We start from the raw sequence: 23444 nt of genomic DNA on the forward strand, positions 1-23444 counted from the left end.
GTATTGGCCTTTAAAGTAAGATGTGCTGTTTTGACTGTGTGATGAGTTGTACCCCGAGATAGTGCAACACCCTGTTGGATGGGTATCGGGGGTCCTCATTGGGGCCTTTTTGGGGTGTCCTCATTGGGGGCCATGGCTTTCTTCCAATATCTCTATTCTCGATATTCCCTGAATGATTTAGGTACTTAGGCCGGACAGTTGATTTGTATGCTATCAGCTGACACACGCAATTATGCACTTTATAATAATTATTGTCATTTGTATTTGGTTTTTACATTTCATGTTCTTTTGCTGGATGAGGGTTTCCTTACTTCTGGTACATTGGCTGAATCTGAAGTGTCTTGCTGAAGATCTAGAGAAGCCATTAGTTTTATCTCCATGGTGTATTCAAACATATGCTGGACAATGTTCATCATGTCCCGTTGAATGTGCTTAAGACATGTGATTACACTGTTAACATATGTGTTGACAGCCAACGGAGATACTCCATCAGCTTCTCTTCATATTCACCAACACATTACAGACTTTTTCAATGTATCAGAATTAAGGGATCCCCTATCCATTAAAATAATACTTTAATCAGCAGATATTAGGGATTGTATGCCTATTTACCTTAATATGGCATGATGATTAGAATGAAGCCCATGTATATTAGTTAACATGTATTGCCATACTTTATGTAGATCATAAAGGATGCAGAGTCACATGATGTGGTTATTTGTCTTTCTCCCGCAGGACACCTATCATTGCAGGAGGGCTCTTTGTCATTGACAAAGCATGGTTCATCCATCTGGGGAAATATGACACTGCCATGGACATCTGGGGTGGGGAGAATTTTGGTAAGTTGTGTATTAGTTTTAATGAAAAGACTGGTTGAAATCAGCAATTAAATCAATGCATTTATACATAGAAGCTTGGTGTCTTACAAAAGGAAACATATATTTGCCCATGCATTCTTTCCTGGAAGTTCTTTAAATCTGAATACAGTATGGATTTATATTTGATTACTGCGTACAAGGTATGCTTAAATGTTCTCTCTTGCAAACTGTTCGAATGTGCATCTATATTTCAATATGGTCTTCTTTATTGTCTTGTACTCATAGCATGCCTAGATGACTTCATATAGTTGTGACAGCACTTTCTAGTCCTTTTACTAAACATTATGTGCAGGTGCTTAACTTTAGTGCACCCTACAGATGCTATGCAGGACACAAACTTCTAGAAAGCATGCATTACCTAAATGTAATTCATGGGTTGGAAATATCAGTTGCATGAAGTCATTTCCTTACCCTATGTATGCATGTATGTATGCATGTAGGTTATTTGTATAGCCAAAACCTAGCTAGAAAGCATTGAAGCACTCTACAATAAAGGTTGTGGAATATAATAGGGGAGGCTCATCTTCTCTACCTATGCTGCTCACTTTAGAATAACATATTCTTTGAAGAGCAAGATCTTAAGGCCTTCCTGAATCACAGGAGGGTGGAAGCCATCTTACCGTTGTTTCAGAGTGTGCAATCATAGCAGGAGACTGTTTGTTTTCTAGTCTGATGCTACTTGCAATTTTCGGAATCCAGTCTGGCAATACCTTGGCTTCTTGTGTTGAATTGACCTTCTGAGATGGTGATGTATTCAGTTAAGTATAATGGCATCATGCACATTAGAGATTTGAAGGTCATCTCAGCTGTCTTGAAGGTGATGGAAGTTTGGATGGTTACCAGTGTAATTCCTTCAGTTTGGAGGACCTGTTCTCAAATTTCTTCAGTCCATCAATGAGATGTGCTGTGGAATTATGAATAGGTTTCAGAGATGCAAGAGCAATGGTTTTGACACAGCGAAGGAGGACATTGCCACCCATCCAGGTGGAAGAGCACCAGGCCTGGATGACGGATGTGAAGTCTGAGGCAGGGATGAAAGGTTTGATTTGGTGCAGTATTGAGAGCAGGTACCGTATTGTTTGCATCTTCTCTGTGAGATGTGTTTTGGTGGAGAAGTCAAAATCAATGTTGAAGACACAGGTGATTGTAGTAGGGAGTGTTGGCGAAGGAGCTTTTGAGATCCAACTGTGTTTGGTGGCACGCGCAGGAGGATCCCTGCTTTGGTAGGCTTGAGCTTTAGGTAGGTACCTTATATATATGATTCAATTCTGCAAAGGCCATATTTCAATTACTGAATGTTGTTGAGGAATTGGACCTTCAGGTATAGTTGTGTGCCCTCAGTATACTGGTGGATTTTGATGCTGAATTTGGCCAACAGTGCCCTCAAGGACTCCTTGAAGAAGTTGGAGATGACAGTGGAGAGGATGGAGTCTGGTGGGTTTCTGAAGGACACTGGGTGCTGACCAGATATGCAGGTGCACATCTGGAGGAGCTTGTGTGTGTTAGTGAGGTAGGAGTCTAACCACTAAAAGACTGTGCCTTTGAATGCCTGGTTGGCTGTGCTAAATGCAGCAGATATGTCAAGCAGGACCCGGAGGCAAGTGTCTTCTTTGTTAATGATGTGGACTGCTTCATTGATGACCATCTTTTCATGTAGGTGAGTGTGCCAGTCTTATTAATAATCTTGCCTATGAAGTGAAGGTGGGAGATGTAGTTTTAATTCGATGCAAGACTTTGTTCCTACACAGAGACTTGCTGCTGCCTTTCAAACCCTTAAGGGCAACACAGATTCATCTGTATGCGACGCCTTATTAAAAATCAGTCAAGTCCTTTGTGTTTTAATATCTCTTTATGAACGCCTTAAAATGGAAACTAAATCTCATGCTGTGCTTTTGGAGTCACTACTGTTTAAGTTTGAAAATGTTGAATGATGTTGCCAATATTTACTGGAATTCAAGTACTGGTCTATTAAAGAAAGTTCTTGACCTTATACCTTATACTGAATACTGTCAATGAATGGCAAATGAAATATCCTGGTGGTCAGCTGATCTTTTTGGGGGATCTTTTTCGGGGATCTCAATGTATGCTTTTTTCCATACCCAGTTGTAGATGGCCCTTCGCTGTTTTAGTTCAGATAAGAATCATTTCGGGCAACACTGGACAGAAACACTAGAAGGGCTTGGTTTAATTATGCTGAATGGCTCCACTGGAGTAGACGGCAAAATGTACCGGGACGAATGGTCTCGCAAAATCAATCTTAGACTACATCTTTACAATTAGTGGTCTGTATGAAAGATGCATTGACCTTCATGTCATCCCTAATGACTTCAGCGATCATAGTTAAGTGTCAACTTCTTTTCAATGTGTACAGCATCAGTGTGAACAGTCATTTCCTGCAAGTTTAGATCTAAGAGTTATTCCTGCAGGAAATTGAATAAGCTGGAACCGAGTTTCCATATGTATGATAAATGATTCTGCCTCGGCATGTTTCAAAGCAACATCACTGGATTGGCAATATTCAACATTCATACTGGAGAACTAACAGGATTTCATGGAGGAGCTTCTTTCTGCCTCTCTATATAAGTGACTTTGGAGTGTCGGTTCCACTAGAAATCATTGTCATACCTTCGATTTGAATGTGGCTCAGTATAAAAAGGCTTTGTGCATCAAAATTAAATGTATTGCAAAGAAGTGTCCCTCTCCCCTAACTTTAAAAAACTGCAAATTAAAAAGGTAAAACAAGGATTCAAAAGATGGGTTAAAAATAACCATATTTTAGGTTATCAACGAGACACAGAGAACATTTTCTCAGTGTTGAGAAATAAAGAACATTTTGGTATTTTATGAACGATCTTGTTCATTCTCAACCCGAGCAAAGCAACTCCAATGAGTCTCCAATTTTGCTTATGTTTTTCACAGTCAATCTGGAAAGAAAGTTGACAACTCCCTTTTTCTGGACCGATCTTTGTGTGCTTGTCCATGACTATAACAAAGGACTAAATGGCTGATGTTATCAGTAGATTTTGCTCCTCAAGAGCTATTGGTCCAAATAATTTGTCCAACATACTATTCACGGGGGACCCTGATACATGGGCATCTATATTGTTGATTCTTTTCAACAACATTATAGCCACGTGTACATCTCCCAAGTCAAAGTCTTCTGCTTATATTTTACCTATCTTTAAAAAGTTTTCTCATTCAAATCCATTGCATTTTCGACCAATAGCAATCATTGATGCTGATAGCAAGTTATTTGGCACATTGGATCTCAAGCATCTAGAAAAGTGGCAAAGGTCAATTAACAAAATCCCTTTAAAGCAGACTGGTTTTCAAAAACATCACGCCACCACATTGAATGGGTTCTTGTTGAAAGCAGTTACAAATCAAGTGCACCAAGATAGATATGATTCTCTATACCTGGTCACAATAGATCATTCAGCTGCTTTTGATGCAGTGGATCAGGGTCTTCTTTGGAATAAGCTTCTGAAATGGGGAATCCTGAAGGGACTACTATGGCAAATTATTGGGTTATACTCAAATACCAAAGTACACGTTTTATTAGATCATGACAGTAATTTGTCAAGGAGTATACCCACCACCAGAGGAGTGAGGCTGGGATGTGTATTTGCGCCATGTTTGTTTAATCTGTACCTTAGGGACATTGGCGATTCGGTAAATACGGCAGCTCTTTCCACTCTGAAAATACAACATCTGAAGCTAACATGGCTCTTATGCCAACGATTATTTAATTTTTGATTTGAACCCAGTCAGATCACAACATCTTATAGCACCTTTTGCAGATGCTCATAGATTGAAGATTAACCCAAAAAAAGTGAAGGATTTTCTATACTTGGGATTCCCTATTTCAAACAAACAGAACATAACGTTCATCAAGGACTGGCTGTTTTCTCTTGGAACGGCATTAGGTAATCAACTGGTACACATGGACATTAAATATGGGAAGTGTTCCATAATATCCTCATTGAAATTTTATGAAGGGAAAGGTATACTCAAAATACTTTATGGTTTTGAGATACTTCCATTTTGGGCTCTAGACTTGCTTCCAGACTTAGAGGGTCGGTTGTGGAGGAGGATATGCAGGTAATTCAAGGTACTCCTCTAGCTACCAGCCACTACAAACTCAGTTTAATTTCACTTAAAGGCTGTGCCCTGTGCAAGTTCTTATACCTTTACTATTCGTTTTTATGCCCACCATGTGTTCCATCTTTATATATGGATTTAAATAAGGTGTTGATTCACAGAAAGGAAGTTTTTATGTGTGTATTTTATGATTATTGTGATCATTTACTTACTGATTTTGACCTGGCAACCCTGATCTTAAGGACAACCCACCCTCAATTCAAAATTAATTTATAGACAGGATTGGGCAATACAATCAAATCTTTTAATTGATTTACAGTATGATTCTTAACCGGTTGGAATGGTTGTTCCCTATTCTGCTGTGTACCCACAAAGAACTGTGAGACAAATATTTTTCAGGTTTCTAATGAATCAAGTGTTCACTAAAGAGATTCTGATTCATTATACAATGTTAACTGTTGATCAAGGTTCTTGCAGGTTCTGTGATTTCGTTAATACTATTGAAACCCTTGAACATTTTATCACATCATGTGTTCATTTTTGGAGTTTCTTAGAGTCACATTTTAGATAATTTGTATCATTCTTACCCTCAATGTCATGTGATTCTTTTATACAGCTCTGTTTAGCAAGATGTTGGACATCTGTGATCTTGGCAGTAACAGGCTTTTTAAAATCTTTGCATTTGGAATTAATTGATAATATTATGAGTTTTACATGTTTCTGTGTATTGTTAGTATTATGAATTGTAGTGTTGCATGCTGATAAATTGTTTTGTTAAAGGTTTTTTTAAACTGTATAACAATAAATACAAACATTTAAAAAACATGTGGAGGGTGCCCAGGAGATCTTGGAGATGTTCTTGTTTGCTTACACTCCTGGCATGTTGAAGTCTTCTAGGAAGCTTTTGATGGAATGGTTTGGTTAACCAATGGTTATGAGGTTCTCAATTTCATCCAAGAAGGCTTTGCTACTCTTTGGGTGTTATAGATCAGGTGGAATCTAGCAGTTCTGGTGTGGGACAGCAGAGATTGACATACCAGGAGCTCCATGGATTTTAGGGGTGAGGGATCCTGGAGCGTACATGTCCATGAAGTCTTGTGGATGACTGCAAGCTCCTTTGGGGTCTCTCTGTGTGATTGAGAAGTTAGATGCTGTAGTCAGCAGGGCCATGGGCAGGCCGGATGTGTGTGGAAGTGGGGGGAAGTTGTGACTCTGTTATGGGGAATGTGTCAAGGTTATAAATGGTGGTGATATCAGCAATGTCTGTCACATGGAAATAGGGGAGTAAGTGTTAAGGAGCATGAGGTTGCATTTGTGTTTGGGTGGAGTAGGTTGGGTGTTTGTAAACGGGATGTTGGTGAGGTGCTATAGGTTAGAGATGGGGTGGTGCTTGGTGTGTGATGAGTATTTGCATGTCAGAGTTACAGTTGGTAGAGTGAGGATAGGCTGAGGTGTAAATGGAATGAATGTGGTTTTGTTCTCGGGTGGTGTGCAGGACTTCTGGCCCTTAACTTCTTCCAGGCACTTACAGGACCAGACAGGTGATGTAATGATTGAAGCCCTTGACTCTGTAAGCCATTTGCTTCAGACTCCTGAGTGAGGTACACGCTAGTGAGGAGGGCTTTAAAGGGTAGGAGCAGAAGGAGTCAAACCATGGACAGGGTGCAAGAAACAGTTACAGGAGCAGAGGTTAAATGTCGTTAAATGCAGGCAAACATGCACAGATCACATGGTTCTAAGGGGGCAGCCAGAGGGGTGAAAGGGATGGAGGAGGAGGACCCTACATCTAAGCCCCTTAAAAAAGAAAATAAAATACTTGTAATATACTGTCAGCCAAAAATAAGTAATGTGGAGTATACTAAACCAATACAGCAGAAGCAGTCTTGAGGGTGAGCTAAAGAGTATACTGGTTGGCTCAAGGCATGTTTAATCTGACACTGACCGGTCTGGAGAAAAGGAACAGAAACCATTCATTGTGTGGAGGCTACACATACAGCTTAATCATTTCGATCAGTTAACATTTATCACCAATCAGAAATATTGTGAATATTTGTGCAGGTGAGGAGTAAAGACATGGGCCAAGAAGAATAGAGTGCAGTGGGAAAGTTTTGCCCCATGCCACCAACTTCAGGAGAACACCCCAAGAACAATTAGTAAAGACAAGGGCCAAGCAGAATAGTGTGCAGCGGGCACGTTGTATTCCATGCCACCATCATCATAGGAGTACCCCAAGAGCAATTATAAAATAAAGGGTTTGGGATAAAAAAAAAAATTAAAAAAAAAGAGTTCACATGATGCACTATGCCATACAATTTTCAGATAAAAATGCAAGTCAAAGACCTAGGCCTCATTACGAGGCTGGCGGTAGCCGTGCCTGTAATACAGGCACAGCTGCTGCTGGTATAATTATTTTCCAGTGCCCAGAAATGGCCAATTACTGGGTCATTACGCCTTTCCTGGACCCCGTAGTTGCCCATTCCTGCGCACTGGAAAAAATTCTTCCCCATTTCCATTTGAGCCTCATAGGGCTCAGTGGGAATGGGGAAGCCGGATGCACCGGCACCGTTATAAATAGTGCCGGTGCATCTGACATGCTCTGCTCATGGGTGCCGTTATGGCTGCCAGGCTAGTCCTGGCGGCCACAATGGCTCCGACAAGCAGAACTCATAGTTTGCCAGTCCGGGAACTACGGTACCGGCATGCTTACCGGTACCGTAGTTCCAAGACCAGCAAACCTATATTGAGGCCCATAGACTTTCTAGACAGTCCACAAGCAGCATGCATGAAGAAAATATAGTATTTCTGTGAACTATTTTCAACTCTTTATAAAAGACTTGTTCTCCATGGCATATCATGAACACATCTAGAGCACACCTTCTTAAGTCACTCTTTCTCTCACTCTCTTTATGAGACCCCAGCAGTTGCTAAGCGCTTTGCCACCAGAAGAAAACACACATATCTGAAGGGGTGGGTTGTATTGGTTGAAAGGCAAATTAGACAGCAGAAACAGAGGTATACCCAGATGTGGGAAACATTCTGGTATTTGGAGAAATACATGGGCATGGTGTGTAACTGCAAGAATGTCACCATCACAGTGTCAGTGTGGGAGGGACTTGTGGCAATGGGACTAGACTTTGCTGGGGTTCGGACAAAACTTGTAAGGGATCAGAGTACCAAGGTACAAGGTCTACCATTGCATTTTCTACTTTCTATTTTTTTTTTATAAGTGTTTGTGCATAGTATACCAAATCCACACATCCAGCAGCTATACCAACAAATCAGTGGCCAGCACACACTCTTAAACGTACCATTGTGCTTACAGATGAAACAGATAATTGAGTGTAATCTGAATGTTACCCTTTCCAAGTACATTTTGAAGAGTCACATTTTGTATTATCGACAAACGAAGGTATTACAATATTTATTTGTCCTACCATTGTAACCTGCATCTTATTATAAACATATCATGTTCATTTCTAGCTATAATTTCCAGTATATATTGTAGTCAAAATACAAATATTACACTTGTCTTACTGAGCAAAGGGCATTATTTAAATCTAGAATAAACATGCCAACTATTTTCTGATAGACGATTGCCATTTGGAGATTGACAGTTTGATATAAATGTAGCATACTCTTTAGAAATTTCCCTATGAAAAAGAGGGAGGGACAAATAATTGTGGTATGAGGGGTTCTTGTTTTTTGTATAAAATGATGCCAAATTATGAGACTATACAAAAGGTTCACAGATTTTTATGTTAGACTAATATGTGATAACAGGGTTGTATGTTTGCATCACTAAGTAGATAATAAACCCTGGGATTAGTGCCAATTTCAATGCTCACAATACTCACCCTAAAATGATTGTGTTTGTATCTAGTGTAGGGGAGAATAATGGACAGATTGAGACTGGCTAAATTCAAAGTGAGAAGTGTTGAAATAGTGCCTATGCCTACTTCACTTGTATACTATGTTTTCCATTGCTATGAATAAGGTGCACCTGCGGGATGTAGGTAGTCGCCTTCACACCATAGAGACAATACTTGATACATGGGTGGACTCTGTCACAACTAAACCCTCTGAGGAACAATATTTGGCCTTGAGTAAATGTCACCCAAAGAGTGAGTTTTTAATAACTTTAAATTGACAGGCAGAAATTAGGAAAGCTCCAAGGTAAACCAGTCTCTGGATTTATAGAGAACAGTGCCTGCTGCACTGGAACTATATGATTGACAGCAATACATAAACCCAAAGTATTGGTACGGTGCAGAGCAACATTATATGTCAAAATATACTGCCTCATTAATTATCAATCTTGGAACCACACATTCGAAAACACAAAGGTCCTTGGGTGTCAAAAATATTCTGTTGTAAGCAGTGTATTTCATTTTTCAACATCAAATACAATCTTGCCTTGTTCCACCAATAATATACATTTAGAAAGAGTTAATCTACATCTTTATGAATGCATGTAAAACACTGATTATTACATAAGGAGTTGTATGTGTGATGTGATATTTTGAAATAGGCACTAGTGTTTTTCTTGCATGGAATGGGAAGATTTGTTTTGTTGTTTTCTTGCAGCCCTGACTACAAGTTAAAACTCCATTTTAGCCACTTACATGTCCAAACATCGGGATGGGTTTAGGTTTCCCAAGAGATTTAGATTGACCATCTGGAGGGAATACGTTTGTTTGTCTTTCATGAACACATAATAAGGCAGTCAGTGTAATGAAAGGAGAACAATGGAATGTCTCCAGCAGGCTACTGAAGAACGAGCCACCCCTACCTTTACAAACTCCTTGGGAGGGAGATGAGAATGTTAGAAAGATTCTCTAAATATTGCACAACTATATCAAGGTCATGGTTTACCAGGAGATTGACATCTGTTAGTCTGAAACTATTTGTTTTATTGCTGAGCCTACAATGACCACTCTTAAAAAGTGCTCAGCAATAAAGCCACCAAACATTTAAGCATATGCAGGAGAATATCTCATTTTGAATCATTAATTCATTGAACCCATTACAGAGGCTTATTTACATTTTGCATGTGTTGAAGCAAGAGGTGCTGTGCATAATAGAAACATATTTGGTTCAAAACTTTGGAAACATATGACTTAGAGAAAACCGAAGAGGGTGGTTGGAAGCTGAGAGTCTCCTCTTTAATCTCACGTCAAACGCATTTCCTATGATTATGAAAATAATAATACACATATTAAAACCTGATAGCACAAATGCATGCTGCCTATGAAGACATGTGCTTTTAAAAACATATTACAGACGCTTCATTGAGGTGGTAAATTGCTACAAGAAATTATGGTAAACAAACTTATTTGCTGTTGAAAGTATTATGAGCAGATTGGGCCCCAGCCTTTTTTTCTTGTCACAGGTATGAACATGCTATGAAGAGTGTAGGGTGTATTCTCTAGTAGGATCTGACTGCTGGGCAAGCTAATGCATTGCTAATTGGAATCGTGTGACATAATTATGCCTTAAGACAAGAGGGTCTGTTCCAAACTGGTTCATTCATGAACCTAATAATGGTTTAAGTAATATAACCATACAATGAATGACGCTGCAAGCAGTTGTGGGCTTGGTCAGAGCAAATGATATGGCTCCATATCATTAAAGATCAATTCAAAGAGAGTATGATAATTCCCCCCAAAAAATAATAGAATCTCGTCACACGCTCGCAATTTAGGCTTTCACTTCGACTCTTCTCTCACCTTTTCCCACCACATCTCACTCACCTCTCGTGCCTATCGCTACCACCTCTATAATATTCGCAAAGTTCGCCCCTCCCTTACTTTCCATGCTACTAAACTTTTAATCTCCTCCCTTATCTTTTCTCGTCTCTTCTACTGCTCCTCCTTACTTTCTGGTCTACCTTCTACTCATCTTGTCCCCCTTAAATCTATCTATCACTCTGCCATTCGTACCCTCTGTCTCCTCTCCCCTTGTGACTCCATCTCCACTTCCTTATCCTCCATTGGTTGGCTCCCCTTTCACTCTTAACTTAAATTTCATTTTATCTGCCTAGTCTTTAAATCTCTCCACGATTTTGCTCCCCCTTATCTCTCTTCCCTTCTCTCTTTCTACACCCTCTCTCGCTCCCTCCGTTCCGCTGACCACTTCCTCCTCACTGTTCCTCCCTCCCCTTGTGCCTCCTCCCGTTTCCGCTCCTTCCAACTCCTGGCCCCCTCCACTCGAACTCCTTACCTCTCTCAATCTGCTCTATTCCTACCTTTTCCTCTTTTCGCACATGGCTTAAATCCCTCCTTCTCCATTCCCCGCCATGATGCCCCTCCCTCTTCCCTCTCCCACTCTCCCTACCTTCCCCTCTTTCTCCCTCCCTTCCCCTCTTCCCCCCTTTAAGCCTCTCCCTTTTTTTCCCCTACCCCATCCTCGCCCTTACCCCTTCCTCCCTCCTCCTCCTCCTTCCCCCTCCTCTCCCTCCTAGCTTTGCTCCACTTCTCTCCCCCTTCCCTCTGTCATATTGTGCTACATTGCTTCTGGTTACTGTTATTGTTATATTAAATGTATCCTGTTGTTGTTAATGTGCAGCGCTTTGGTATAAAGTGCTATATAAGCCAAATAAATACAAATACAAATACAACTCTTCTCTATAAGAATAGTCCCAGAAGGGGCTAATTTGGGGTGCTACCAAATACATTGATTATATATTAGAAATTAAAACGGTATTTAAAATCAAGGTGTAATTGCAGTCCAACCATAAAGACATTTTTCATCTGTGTGCACAGTGGTAAAATTATTGTCAACTGTAATCTCACTATGAGACATAGGGATAGCTCAGGGGCACCACGCTCGCCTTGGAAGCAAGACGACTCGGAGCAGCAATGGTTCGATTCCCGAGTCCACGCTTAGAAACCTCTTGGTATTAGGCGCATTATAAATACCCAATTACTATTACAATTAAATTGTACCCAAAGTGTTTTTACAGAAAGAGTTATCATTAAGCTATTATGTGTAGACGTCTGCACCATAGGCTAATGAAGATCTTCTTGATAAAGCATGTTCTGTTATGACCATAGTTATTTAATGACAAATGGGAAATGAGAGCAAGTTTAATTGTTTCTTTCCACCCCCATAAAAATGATGTGAATGTAATCCATATACCCCTCATTCTTGAACCGACACAATGGCACTCTATTAATAAGGTGAGAAGGGAGTGACACGTATACCGGTTTTATCAAATTATCAAACCATTCTCCCAGATTTGGTGGGTGAGTTGACGTAATTTGTGCATTCTAAATTTTTAACACAGCTTCCCTTGCCCAAACTTGTACAACCTACATGCAATGTATAATAGCCTACCTTTAATAACATGCACAAGCAAGAAACAAACTAACCCCTCACTGACACCAGGGGGAACACATAGAATCAAAGTGATATAAATACATGTATAAATGTAATTTGCTATGTAACAGATTTTTGATTCCAGGAATTGCTGTTGTTATTTGGGAATGCAATGTTCTTTGATTTGTTTGTAAATGTAACATTATGAGTAATTTGGGAATTTTTTTTAAGGAAGAGAGTTCTGATACAATAGCTAACACTGTCACAATTAAGTCTAGAATGCATTTTGCTATTCAGAATTAAACATATAGAGAATTTATTATATAAAATGATGTTTGTGTGTGAGAAATTGATTCAAGCAGGCACGTTACGTTATTTCTGTTTTTTGTGGACGTGATTTTCGTAATATTGTGATGCCTCCCCCTACACAAAGTTTGAGGGCCACCTTTAATTAATGTGTTTATTTCAATAAATCTGAGCTTTAATCAAAACACCTGTTTCTTGCCCAGAACTGTGGGGTGGGACTGTATACTAGGAGGCATTATATCAGTGGTGCCCACCTAGTGAAGAAGCTATCTATTAACCTTAATATATCTTCGACTATGAACAATACATACCGTTCAACTTCTGGATTGTGAGGATTAATGACTGTTTCATCTGAAACTCCTTTGAGATCGGTTCTGCTTCTCGTTTTCAGAATGAATTTATCCTCTCCACTATGAGGAGAGTCTCACTGGGTTTTGGACCCTCACATTTTTTAGGAGAAGAGAGACTGGAAATAATGTCTGTCTGAATGGAGCTCAGCAGACACAGTATCTACTGCACAGGCAGCCTTAAAGAATTATATTTAAATAGGATAAGTAAGCAGGTTTCCCTATATCATTTTGGAGAAAATGGCGTGCCTTTTTCAAATGAAAACTATACCTGTATATACAATTCAAATGTACTCTTTAAACACGAGCATGATCTGTCTTCCCATTAACACTTTCTGCTCTTAAAATAACATATTTGCCCAAAAGAGTCCAGACTAAATATCTGCCTTCCAAACGGGGTATCTTGGATGAGAGTATGCCTTAATGTACTGTCAGCAGATACTACCCCCAATGTCACTTGTACACTGTTAATGATGCTTGCCCAAGTGAATGTTTTAAAAAGGGTATTTCAAATATACATTTGAATTAACATATATCTTTGAGCAAAACCTTTTTTGTTTCAGATTAGATGTAAATATATTCATATTCTATGTATTCTATAATACTTCAGATTCTTTTTTTTTAAGTTAACTTGTATTGTTTAGAAATCCATTCCTTTCCAGACCCTTTCTTGTTTTGCTGGTAAGCTAAATATTTCTGGAGGTTCACAATGCCTTCGTAGTTGTGCGACTCTTTATGCAATAAGTACCAAGATTCAAACATTCAGCTTCACCAAAAAGATCTGTCTCTGGTGCTGCTGTGAATTGTTGAAATTCTCTTCCACCTGAGTTAAGAATGAGTCCAGAATATTGGAAGTTTCCTAAATCCTTCATATCTTGGTACTCGAATTCCTGATTTGCTCTGTATCTGCTATTTGTTGTATGGATCTTGTTCTTATCTATGTTTTGTTTTAATTGCATAATATTTTTTAAGTTGTATATTGTAATATTGTACAGCTATCTGCTGCCTCTTGCTGCCTGGTTTACGCTATATACAACTTTAAAATTAAATTAAATTAAAATAAAAAAACTCAAAGTCCTGTTATGCTCAGTGCCAAATGTGTTACTGTGTTTTTGAGAAACGTACTACACTCAGTTTACACTTTTAACCCATTGATTGATATGGCCAAACAGAGAGGTATTGTTGCTTCACAGCCAATGGCATAGGGATTACTGGGATACAACCAATACAAGAAATGGTCAATATTTGGCATTCACAACATAGAGCAATTTGTCAAGTAAGGATTATTGAATGTGGTTCTGTAGAGGAAAACGTGGGCCTGTGAGAATGAGACAAATGTAATTGACATTCTTGAATGGGTGAATTTAGTATCAAAAACAAAGTGAATTGCCCTTAAACTTGATCACTGTTGTTCTTACCAACATTCCTACTGGATGGCACAAAGGCACATCCCACAGTGGTGAGAAACAACATTTTATGTTCAGAAGAATAGGCATTAAGAGGTTATGCAATTTAAGACCTTACATTTAAGCACAATCATGTATGGTTGTTTTAACTCTAATCTTGTTACTGTTTGTACTTGAAAGGGGTGCAATCCAGTGAATGTAGACATGCCACTCTTATGTTTGTTGGAGTAAGTTTTAAGAAGCTGTGATTTGGTATATCTTGGTTTGGCTTTCCGCATTTATCAGAATTGAATGACTTAGTTGGAAAGAAAGAAGAACACATACATCAATACTGGTGTCTGTTACTGGTTTGGCCGTGGGATTTACACTTATCCACAACAACTAAATTAACTTTGGTGGGGAAGGAGAAATTGAAATGTTGCTTTGGCCAAAGAACTATCAAACTCACTCCCATCCAATCATTCCGCTTCGGGTCCCAATATCCCAGATAGTTTGCTCAAACGTGGACTGCTCGTCCCATACTCCCTTTGACAAATACTGCTGCTTGCAAGTGTTTGATGTAATTAGGTTATGATGTATGTAGCTTATTCGGTTTAGTGTGAGGCCAGTGTATGAGACCTTTTGCTGTCAAGTTATTCAATCTGTTAAAGTGTTCTTCGTATGTACATTGAACTGCTTTCAGCATTGCAGGCTCTGTGGATGTATCTTGCTAGTGTGTTGTTGGCAACATCATTATACGTACCTGGTGATGGTAGCTTGTATATTTCGGTCTGCTAGCAACAAAACAAACTCAATTGATGCTTATCTAAGTTGGAAGCATGGGTAAAGCCTATTTGTTCAATTTTGGATATCCTCCCTTTTCTCTAAGTCTTGGCACTTTCAGTTGTCTGGACTCTATCATGAACCAACAGAAATCCATATTAACCTATTTAAACTGCAATGCTATGTGTTTAAACACGGGCTGTGTGCAGCCTTACAAAGGGAAAATATAGCACGCCTCTTGTCATTTATAATGTTGCTCCATGTATAGCTTACCTAAGCGTGCATACTGCCATGCACTATGTTCCCTCTCTATGAATTCAGCAACCTAACCCTCCCTATTATTTAACACATTAGCTCCCAACAGTTTAACAACCTAACTCTATCATGCTTGTCTTGAATTCTGTTTTTATTTGTATTGTTATTTGGTTAAAAACAAAAACATTAACCTTGAACAATTTTCATTAACACATTTTAAAAACATTTTAAAAACATGCTAAAACACATTTAGCAGCAATACAAAAACAATGACAAATAAAATGTCCTTCAAAACAGTGCGATGAACAAAAGACTTAGCAGAAAAGGATCTTATATATCCATGAAAAGAACAAGATTGCCCTCAGACTCATTTTAGATGGACATCTAGTCTCAAATGTTTTAAGAAACCAGTAATGGCGAGTACTGTACTAGTTGTACAACCAGCTAAGCAAATTCACCATATCAGATCGTAATGTCCCTTTGTGAATATCCCTTCAATATTTTGTTTAGATAACTCCCTCTTGAGGCATCAACAGCCTTACATGACACCAATAAGTGCTTCAGGGTTTTGTGTTGTTCATCCATGTTACAGAAATGGCACATTGCTCGTTCAACAGGCAGCAGATCTCACCAGGGTCTGTTCCCATATAGAACTTTGGGAATGATTAGTGTCTTGACATCATATCACACTGGCAGAGATCACAACTGAACCATGACCAACATTAGGTAATGCACAATATCACTGAGACACATAAGGATACTGGAGTCAGGGTTCTTGATAGCAATTGAGAAGAATGTACCCCTCACAGTGACTCTACAAGAGCAGGGGCTTACTGTACCAGACCACGACTATGGGCATCATTATGACTGAGGTGGTAGCCAGGGAATTGCCCATTGCCGGGTGCTGGTAATTATTACTCCCCATTCCCTTTTGAGACCCATAGGGCTCAATGGGAATGGGGTGGCCGGTAGCACCAGCACCAGCACCGTTAATAACCGTGCCGGCACTACTGTGTAGGTCTGCTAGCCGCTGCCGTTCTGCCCGGCAGGTCAGACCTGCTGGGCTGACAGGCACCCGCGAGCAGACCTTGTAGTTTGCTAGTCCGGTAACAACAGTATTAGCAAGCTTACTGGTACCATTGTTACCGGACCGGCAACCTTGTAATGAGGCCCTATATCTAGGAGGCAACAACCGATGGTAGTGTGCCCCCTTAAAGGCTTTCTTTATTTTGCAGGCTGCAGAACATAATAATTGGTAATTTACAACGCGCTCAATACCCAGAGGTTTCTAAGCACGGAGCAGGGGTGGAACCTGTGTTGCTCTGCGTCATCTTGCTTACAAGGCGAGCGTGTTGCCCCTGAGCTACTCTTCCAGTCCAATATATTCCCTCTGGCCCTGAACTGCCTGGAAAGCTTGACTGAACAAGCAGGCACTAATCCCCCATAGGCTCATGAATGGGTGCAGACATTCCCCATGGTCTATCCTTAGGTTTTACTATATGTTGGTGCAGTCAAAAAGTACTGGAAGGGAATCCTCTTCAGAGCTGGTTAGGCCAAGGTTTCCCTTTGGTATATTGACTCCAGGTTCTGTTCTAAGCCTGCAGATTGATTCTCAGACTACTGGATGGCAGCAAAGGCAGGTCAAGGTGAGAACTCCATTGTACCCCACTGCTTCGCCTGTCTGGGGATTCTGAAATCATGAGCCGGGATGAATAGTTAGATGTCATATGTAGTTGGTCATCATTTAAGGCAACTTTGTTGCGAGTAAAGCAAGTGTGGGTATTTCATTCAGTGTTGCCTCTGTATTATGCTTGCATGGAAACGGAGGTTGATTTCCTGAACTTGTCTTCGAAGGAAGTCTATTTTGCAGGTTTTCTATGGGGATATTTGGATTCCTGTGCTTTCTCTGTCTGAGAATAAATACATTTTAAAAAAAAGCTAATTGCCCCATTTTTCAAAACGCACCCTGAGCTTTCATCCTTCGATGTGCCATTGATACCGTCAGCTAATGTGTCTGTCAGTGCTGCCGTCAGCTCATCAAGGACCAGATGCCTCGGCTTTCAGCTGACAGATCAGAGCTCCGAGCTCTTTCAAGTTCTTCTGTTTAGATGTGAAACAATTTCTGTTCATGTTTAGGATATCCAAGGTGGCTGGTCGCCATCTGTTCTTAACACACTGCTTGAAGCTGAAAAGCCATTGTCATTAATTTCTCAGCTCAAGTGCCAGAGTTAGTTTTTCACAGCAACATGAGATGTTGCTTCTTCCGACTCCAGTCTCTTCTCAAAAGGCAATAGTGGCGGCTAGTGATTTTTTTTGCAGGGCTGAAAATGTTTCTCACAAATATGCGGGAGCTATTGAGCGCAGCAAAGGAGACAAACCAAGACGAGAAGATCGAGTGGGATAAATAATGGGTAAAAGTGGTTCTTTTTTCACCTTGCTTTGTGTGAAAAATTGGGCAAAAAGCCACACAGTTTGCAGTCTGTTGTGTAGGGTAATACATGAGAAAATCCAAAAGATGCAAGCCAGCAGCAGAGCAAAGGAGCATTTTCCAACGCATTTTCATACCTTTCCAAGGCAATCATATTCTTCTATTATAGAATATTGCTGATGCACATCACCACAGCATTCTACTACTTTGTTCTTCACTTAACGCTGCTTCTATCCACCCATCTGTGTGTCTATCTCAATATCTCTGTTTCTAGCTACCTCTCTTTCTAAGAGGGTGTCTGAGTGCTCTCCAGCAGACAGGAGAGTGCAGGCACCAAATTAGAAAAGAGGCTTCTTGATTCTTCATCGAAACAGCATCAAGAACTCAATGCCATGGGCCTCCTCTGGGTAGGCATTCCACAACTTTGCTGCCTGCACCTCAGAAGGTTGTCCCGTGGCCTGGCCTCACTTGTTCTGTGAACGCAGTTTACTTGAAGGTAGATATGACTCTAATGTGTTCCTCCGTTGACCTGGGGCTAATCCATGAAGTGCTGTGTGGGCCCGATTGCCAATTCCGGGATCAGCCTTGGGGATCACTGGAAGCCTCTGCTGGACCTTGTGTGAAGCATCTTGGAATAGCAGATTACATGAGTTGATCTTAGTCCTGATAATGGCATGTACAGCTCCGAATTACTGTTCCATAGACGGCATGAGGTCCAAGGAACAGAGCATGTCTGAGCGCGTGGATGATCGCATTAAAGATAGACATTTTATCATTAGAATGCTGGAACTTAGTGGCAAATATCTATACCCTAGTATTGCCTCTTTCACTTTGACCTAATTATGTGAGCTTTTAACTCATGGACTTACTCTATCATCTCTCTGGGTCCTGTACAGATCACCATCCTCATGTTCATCTTCCTGCTTCGACAAAAAAAAATCTTCTTTCTAAGTATTTTAAAACTCCTTTGAATCTTTATCCAACAAGAAAAATGCTATTTATGAGACATCAAACTGACACTTTAAATAATCACTGTCGATTCTGTACTAAAGATCCAGAATCAATTGCATGCCTAACACTAAAAACACAAAGACATTGTTCTTGGAGAAATATGCACCAAAAAATGATGCACTGGTGGAATGGTGGCAGGGATTCCTGTCCGGTAAACACTTCATGTTGATATGTGCAATAATTGACTTTCTTGATATGAATTTGAAGATCTCGGAAAGATCAAACAAAAGCATATACGTATAAATTGATGCTGAATTGTCTGATGTGAGTGGGAAACAAGAGTAATGTATGTGTAAATTAATATGTGTAATAAACCCAAAAATTACAATAAATAAATAAATAAATAATGGTATCGCCTCCCCAAGTTGCCATTAAGACTGTTTCCACTAGCACAATCGCTCTAAATATTTGCCTACAAGTAAACAGAGCACATTCATTGAACTCTTTAGGATGTATCTCTCATTGGTGATGCACATATTATCTCCCTTTAGCGACCTGCTCAAGGCCCCACAGCCTCCACTTATTTCCCTGTGTTATACTTCGAGAATCCATGAAGAGCTTGCATGACCATCTCCTGCACTGTTGCTGTCATTGCCGCCTCATATTCTGCCCTTTTTCATTCAGCACACTATCTGCAGCTTTGCCAAGTCACATTGTTTTCTTCTAAGAAGGTATCCTTAACATTCACAGTTTTCTTTTTCATTTCAGCAAGATGCTGACATAACTTGAAAGGATAACTCATACATTAAGTATGCACCTCTGTCTTGCGGCAAAGCCTGCATGCCCCAAGTTCCAGTTCCCGGCAGGACGGATTCAGCCCTTGATCGTTCCAAAGTTCATAAACGGAGTACCACTAAATGTGGAGTTCACAGAAACTATCAGTACATCACTAAGACGAGGGAGGTATCCAGTTTAAAGCACTATATAGAAGCAAGCATTCTATTTTAATTGAAGCACCAACATTACCATTACCTTCCCTGTTCTTTTAAAAGACCTACAATTTTGACTTCAATCTACTGATAACAATGTGTTGTAATCTCCCCCCTCCCCTTTAAATGCAAATGGCCAAGGCACATTGAGTTGCTTGCCTTCTATTGGGAGACACGGTTTCTTGATCTATGCATTTTTAATACTCACCATATGTAACCCTTGCATTGCCTAGTGTCTGCTTGTGCTGTGTTCTGCTTTATAGAGCATTGCATGTGAATGGTATAATTAACAATGCCTCTAAGGGTGTATATGGTGCATGGAAATGAGTGTTGTACAAAACCAAGATGCAATCTCCCCTGTCATCCTCTTAGTACAGCACTGCATTTTACTGTGCACATTGTATATTAGTCAATAATTCCTTTGTACCTTATCTCCACCATATCAGCTCGCCTTATCTATTGGCTTCCAGGATTACTTAAATCTCTGTCCTGATAGTACTTGCATGCAGTCACTTTGATCTTATCATGGCAATAGAATTCCCTCACTGGATGCAGTACTCAGGTGTGACATTCGCTCTAGTGGAGCGCTGCACGTTGCTTTAAATATGGTGTGCAGCAGACAACCCTGTCAATCTTTGCCTGTCAGATTCTAGGATTCTACATGGCAGAGCCTGGCAACAGGTCTGTGTCGGTACCTTTCTAAGGTCTCTTAAATCACTTCTGTTTTAAAAATCCCTGGACCCAGCAAGCCACCTGCCAAGCTGAAGCAGACGACCTGACAAATGTTTGGTGCATGAGAAGGAAACCTTTCCAGAATAGGAGAGCCCCCCAACCCTTACAATGTTACCCTTGACTCCACTTTGTTTGTACGTACCGTATTCAGAGCTTACTCTGAGCAAGATGTAGGGGTGTGAAGGAGAAAAAACATTGAATCAAGAGCCAGCACTGTCATAAAACCCTATTCTGGGTAGAAGTAGTACAAGGGCGATGGAGTACAAGGATGAGTAGAGATTAGAACGCCTACTTAGCCCTGACACTTCTTCAAACCAAAACAATCATAAAGATTAAGCGAGTCCTTTCCCTTTTGTGAAAACCTGGGCTCAGGGAAGGATATACTCTCGAGGGGTGTTAATGGGGTTCAGTAGAAATCCAATTAGCGAAGTATACCGTTCCAAAGAAAAGCAGTGTCCAAGCAAGGTTCTGCAAAATGCGATATGCTTTACTGAAACACATCATATGCAATAACATCTAAATATAAAACACTAAAAAAACACCCTTATTGAAAGAACACAGAGTATCCAAAATAACAAGGTGCAGTACTCTGGTTCATAAGATAGGGGAGTAAAGGCAATAAAAACCACAATGTGCAAAAGGACATGCTATTAAGTTTCAAAACGGGATACATGTGACATAGCCAGATGCTGGGCCCCAAAAGGACTGTGGGGCGGGGATCGAGGGGGCGGGCAGGTATCAGACAATAATACCTTCATAGTGTCTTGTTTGTTGGACATTGGCAATCCGGCGTTCTCTGCGCTGTATGGGTCTGAGAGTCATGTCAGGATGCAACCATCGTGGAGGTCCAGTGGCAACCAGATGTCGGTGTGTGGTCGAACTGGAAGAAGGCAGATGATGAAGGTCGGCTTGAGTGATGCGGATCGTAAAAGTCACCAGGTTTAGTTTGATGGTGTTATGTTAATGGGATGTGCAGCAGATGGGCTGGTTTGATGCAGGGGTTCGAATAATGCAGTTTGGGAAGAATACCATGGTCAGTTGGGTCATCAGCGATGAAGGAGCTGGTGGGTGGAATGGCGGTTTGAGCAATGCAAGTGCAGTGCTACTTCTCTCTTTGAGCCATTGCAATGACATGCTACAGCTGACACAGAGCGGCAGGGAACTGGGTCGAATACTTGGAACTGCGGTTGGAATGCGCTAGAGTGTAAAAAGCAGCTCCAGGGTGTTCTGTGGGTTGAAACTGGATTGAACACGCTCAAATCATGGCTTGCAGCAGTTCAATAGTGATATGGCAGGAATCATGGCGCTCTCGTCTCTCAGGAGCTGTGACCAAAGGAGCTAAAAGACAACGTGGCTCCTTTCGTCGGTCTCCAAACCTGGGGAGACTGGCACACACCTCCACTAGTATTTCCGCAAATTAAGGTCCTGTGCAGTGGTGTGGGTGGCAGACTCACCGTTCAGTGGTCCCTGGGGGTTGTTAGGGGACAGAGATTACCTCTGCCTTGGAACGCCTGCCTTCCCATTACAACAGCAGGACTTTGGACAGGACTACTCTCCCAACAGGGTCCAATGAAATCTTCTTGAGGTTTGAAGGCCAGAGTTGATTCAAAGAAGTGTTAGGAGACTCCTTCTTTTAAAGGACAAATTCTACAGGAGATTGGACAAAAACAAGCCTGCATTACAGGTATAATCCCTGTCCTTGGAACAAGTGGACTTTGCCTTCTGACATCACACCAAAAGCGTCTTGTGCTACAGAAGGTGGAGTGGACAAGAAGGAAAGTCAGAGGCAGAGAAATAACAGATGGTAGAACCTCCCTTGAACTGTAATGAGCCCCCTCTGTCTATTTTAAGGAGTTAGCACACAAGGGCAGCAAGTATCAGACACCCCCACATAATGTTCCAGTAAACGCACAGCAGAATTTGGAACAATGGACCTGGCCCACATTGAAGTGGCAATTATAATTCAAATTTCAGGTCTTACAATGAATGGCATCCTGGTTCATTAAACATGTGTTACCTCAATTGTTTTATTTTACATTATTTCAAAACTGACAGAATAGGCTGATTTTGCACAAGTCACGTTATTGGGGTGCATATGTCACTTTGGTTAATCAAAACAACAATGTGTTTTTGTAATTTTTTTTAATACAATTGCTATGTTTTTTATGAGATGTCATGGTATTCACTTGTGTTGATTAATGCAGAATCTTTGAGCTATAGTTAAAATGTAAAATGCTTGGAGTTATTAGCATTTGTGAAACAAACTCAACAGTATATGTGCTTTCTGTTTAAAACTGCCAAAATGTTCTTTTTTCAATGGGGTCTATTGAATATGTTCAGAACTTTTCTGCACAGCTGAATATGTTCAGAACTTTTCTGCACAGCACGGGCCCAGAGATTCAGTTTACCATCTGGAACCCCTCTTCTTTAAGTCAGGTTCCAGGAATGGAAAACAGTTGGGGATTTCGTCGACTATAGTGGAATTTTGGGGCTGTCAAGAATAATGTAGGGAGGGATACCCAATTACTTTAAAAGTTTATATCTTGATCATCACTTGAATCAATGTTGGAGATTTTGAATATCCCCAAAATCACTCCAGTGTCTGCTGACTATGTGGGAATTAATTAATTAAACAAACGCTGGGGATCTACTTATGGATGCCCACCCCAGCAATGTCTATATAGGGAAGACATTCATTCAAATAGATCCACACCAAGAGTTTGTTCTGTGGGAGTCATGGCCTTTTTTTTAGAATCTCTCTGGGTCCTGCACAGGTGCATCAGGCCTCCTGGGTCATCTCCTGGAAAGTATAGGAATCTGGTTGGACTGTTTCGCCAGGCTCAGTTATAAATGGCTTACCACCCTGAAGTCTGTTCTGTTGATCAGAATTATGCTTTTTAACTTGTTGCATTTTTCTTTCTTTATACACGAGGTCTGCATCTTGCATTACACAATATTAGTTTTTCTGATCA

The 23444-nt window shown here is 40.5% G+C and overlaps 1 protein-coding gene across 2 annotated transcripts in view; it reads left to right on the plus strand.

Annotated features, from left to right (window-relative positions):
• Positions 1 to 23444, plus strand: part of GALNT14 (polypeptide N-acetylgalactosaminyltransferase 14) — a 1917720-nt gene that overhangs the window by 1549019 nt on the left and 345257 nt on the right. For both annotated transcript variants that reach the window (XM_069608667.1, XM_069608668.1), the window contains exon 9: positions 736 to 839. In XM_069608667.1, the coding sequence (XP_069464768.1) occupies positions 736 to 839 (104 nt within the window). The remainder of the gene's footprint in view (positions 1 to 735; positions 840 to 23444) is intronic.

This window comes from Ambystoma mexicanum, chromosome 4q (assembly GCF_040938575.1).
Source record: "Ambystoma mexicanum isolate Mex_15411 chromosome 4q, UKY_AmexF1_1, whole genome shotgun sequence".
Taxonomy (NCBI): Eukaryota; Metazoa; Chordata; class Amphibia; order Caudata; family Ambystomatidae; genus Ambystoma; species Ambystoma mexicanum.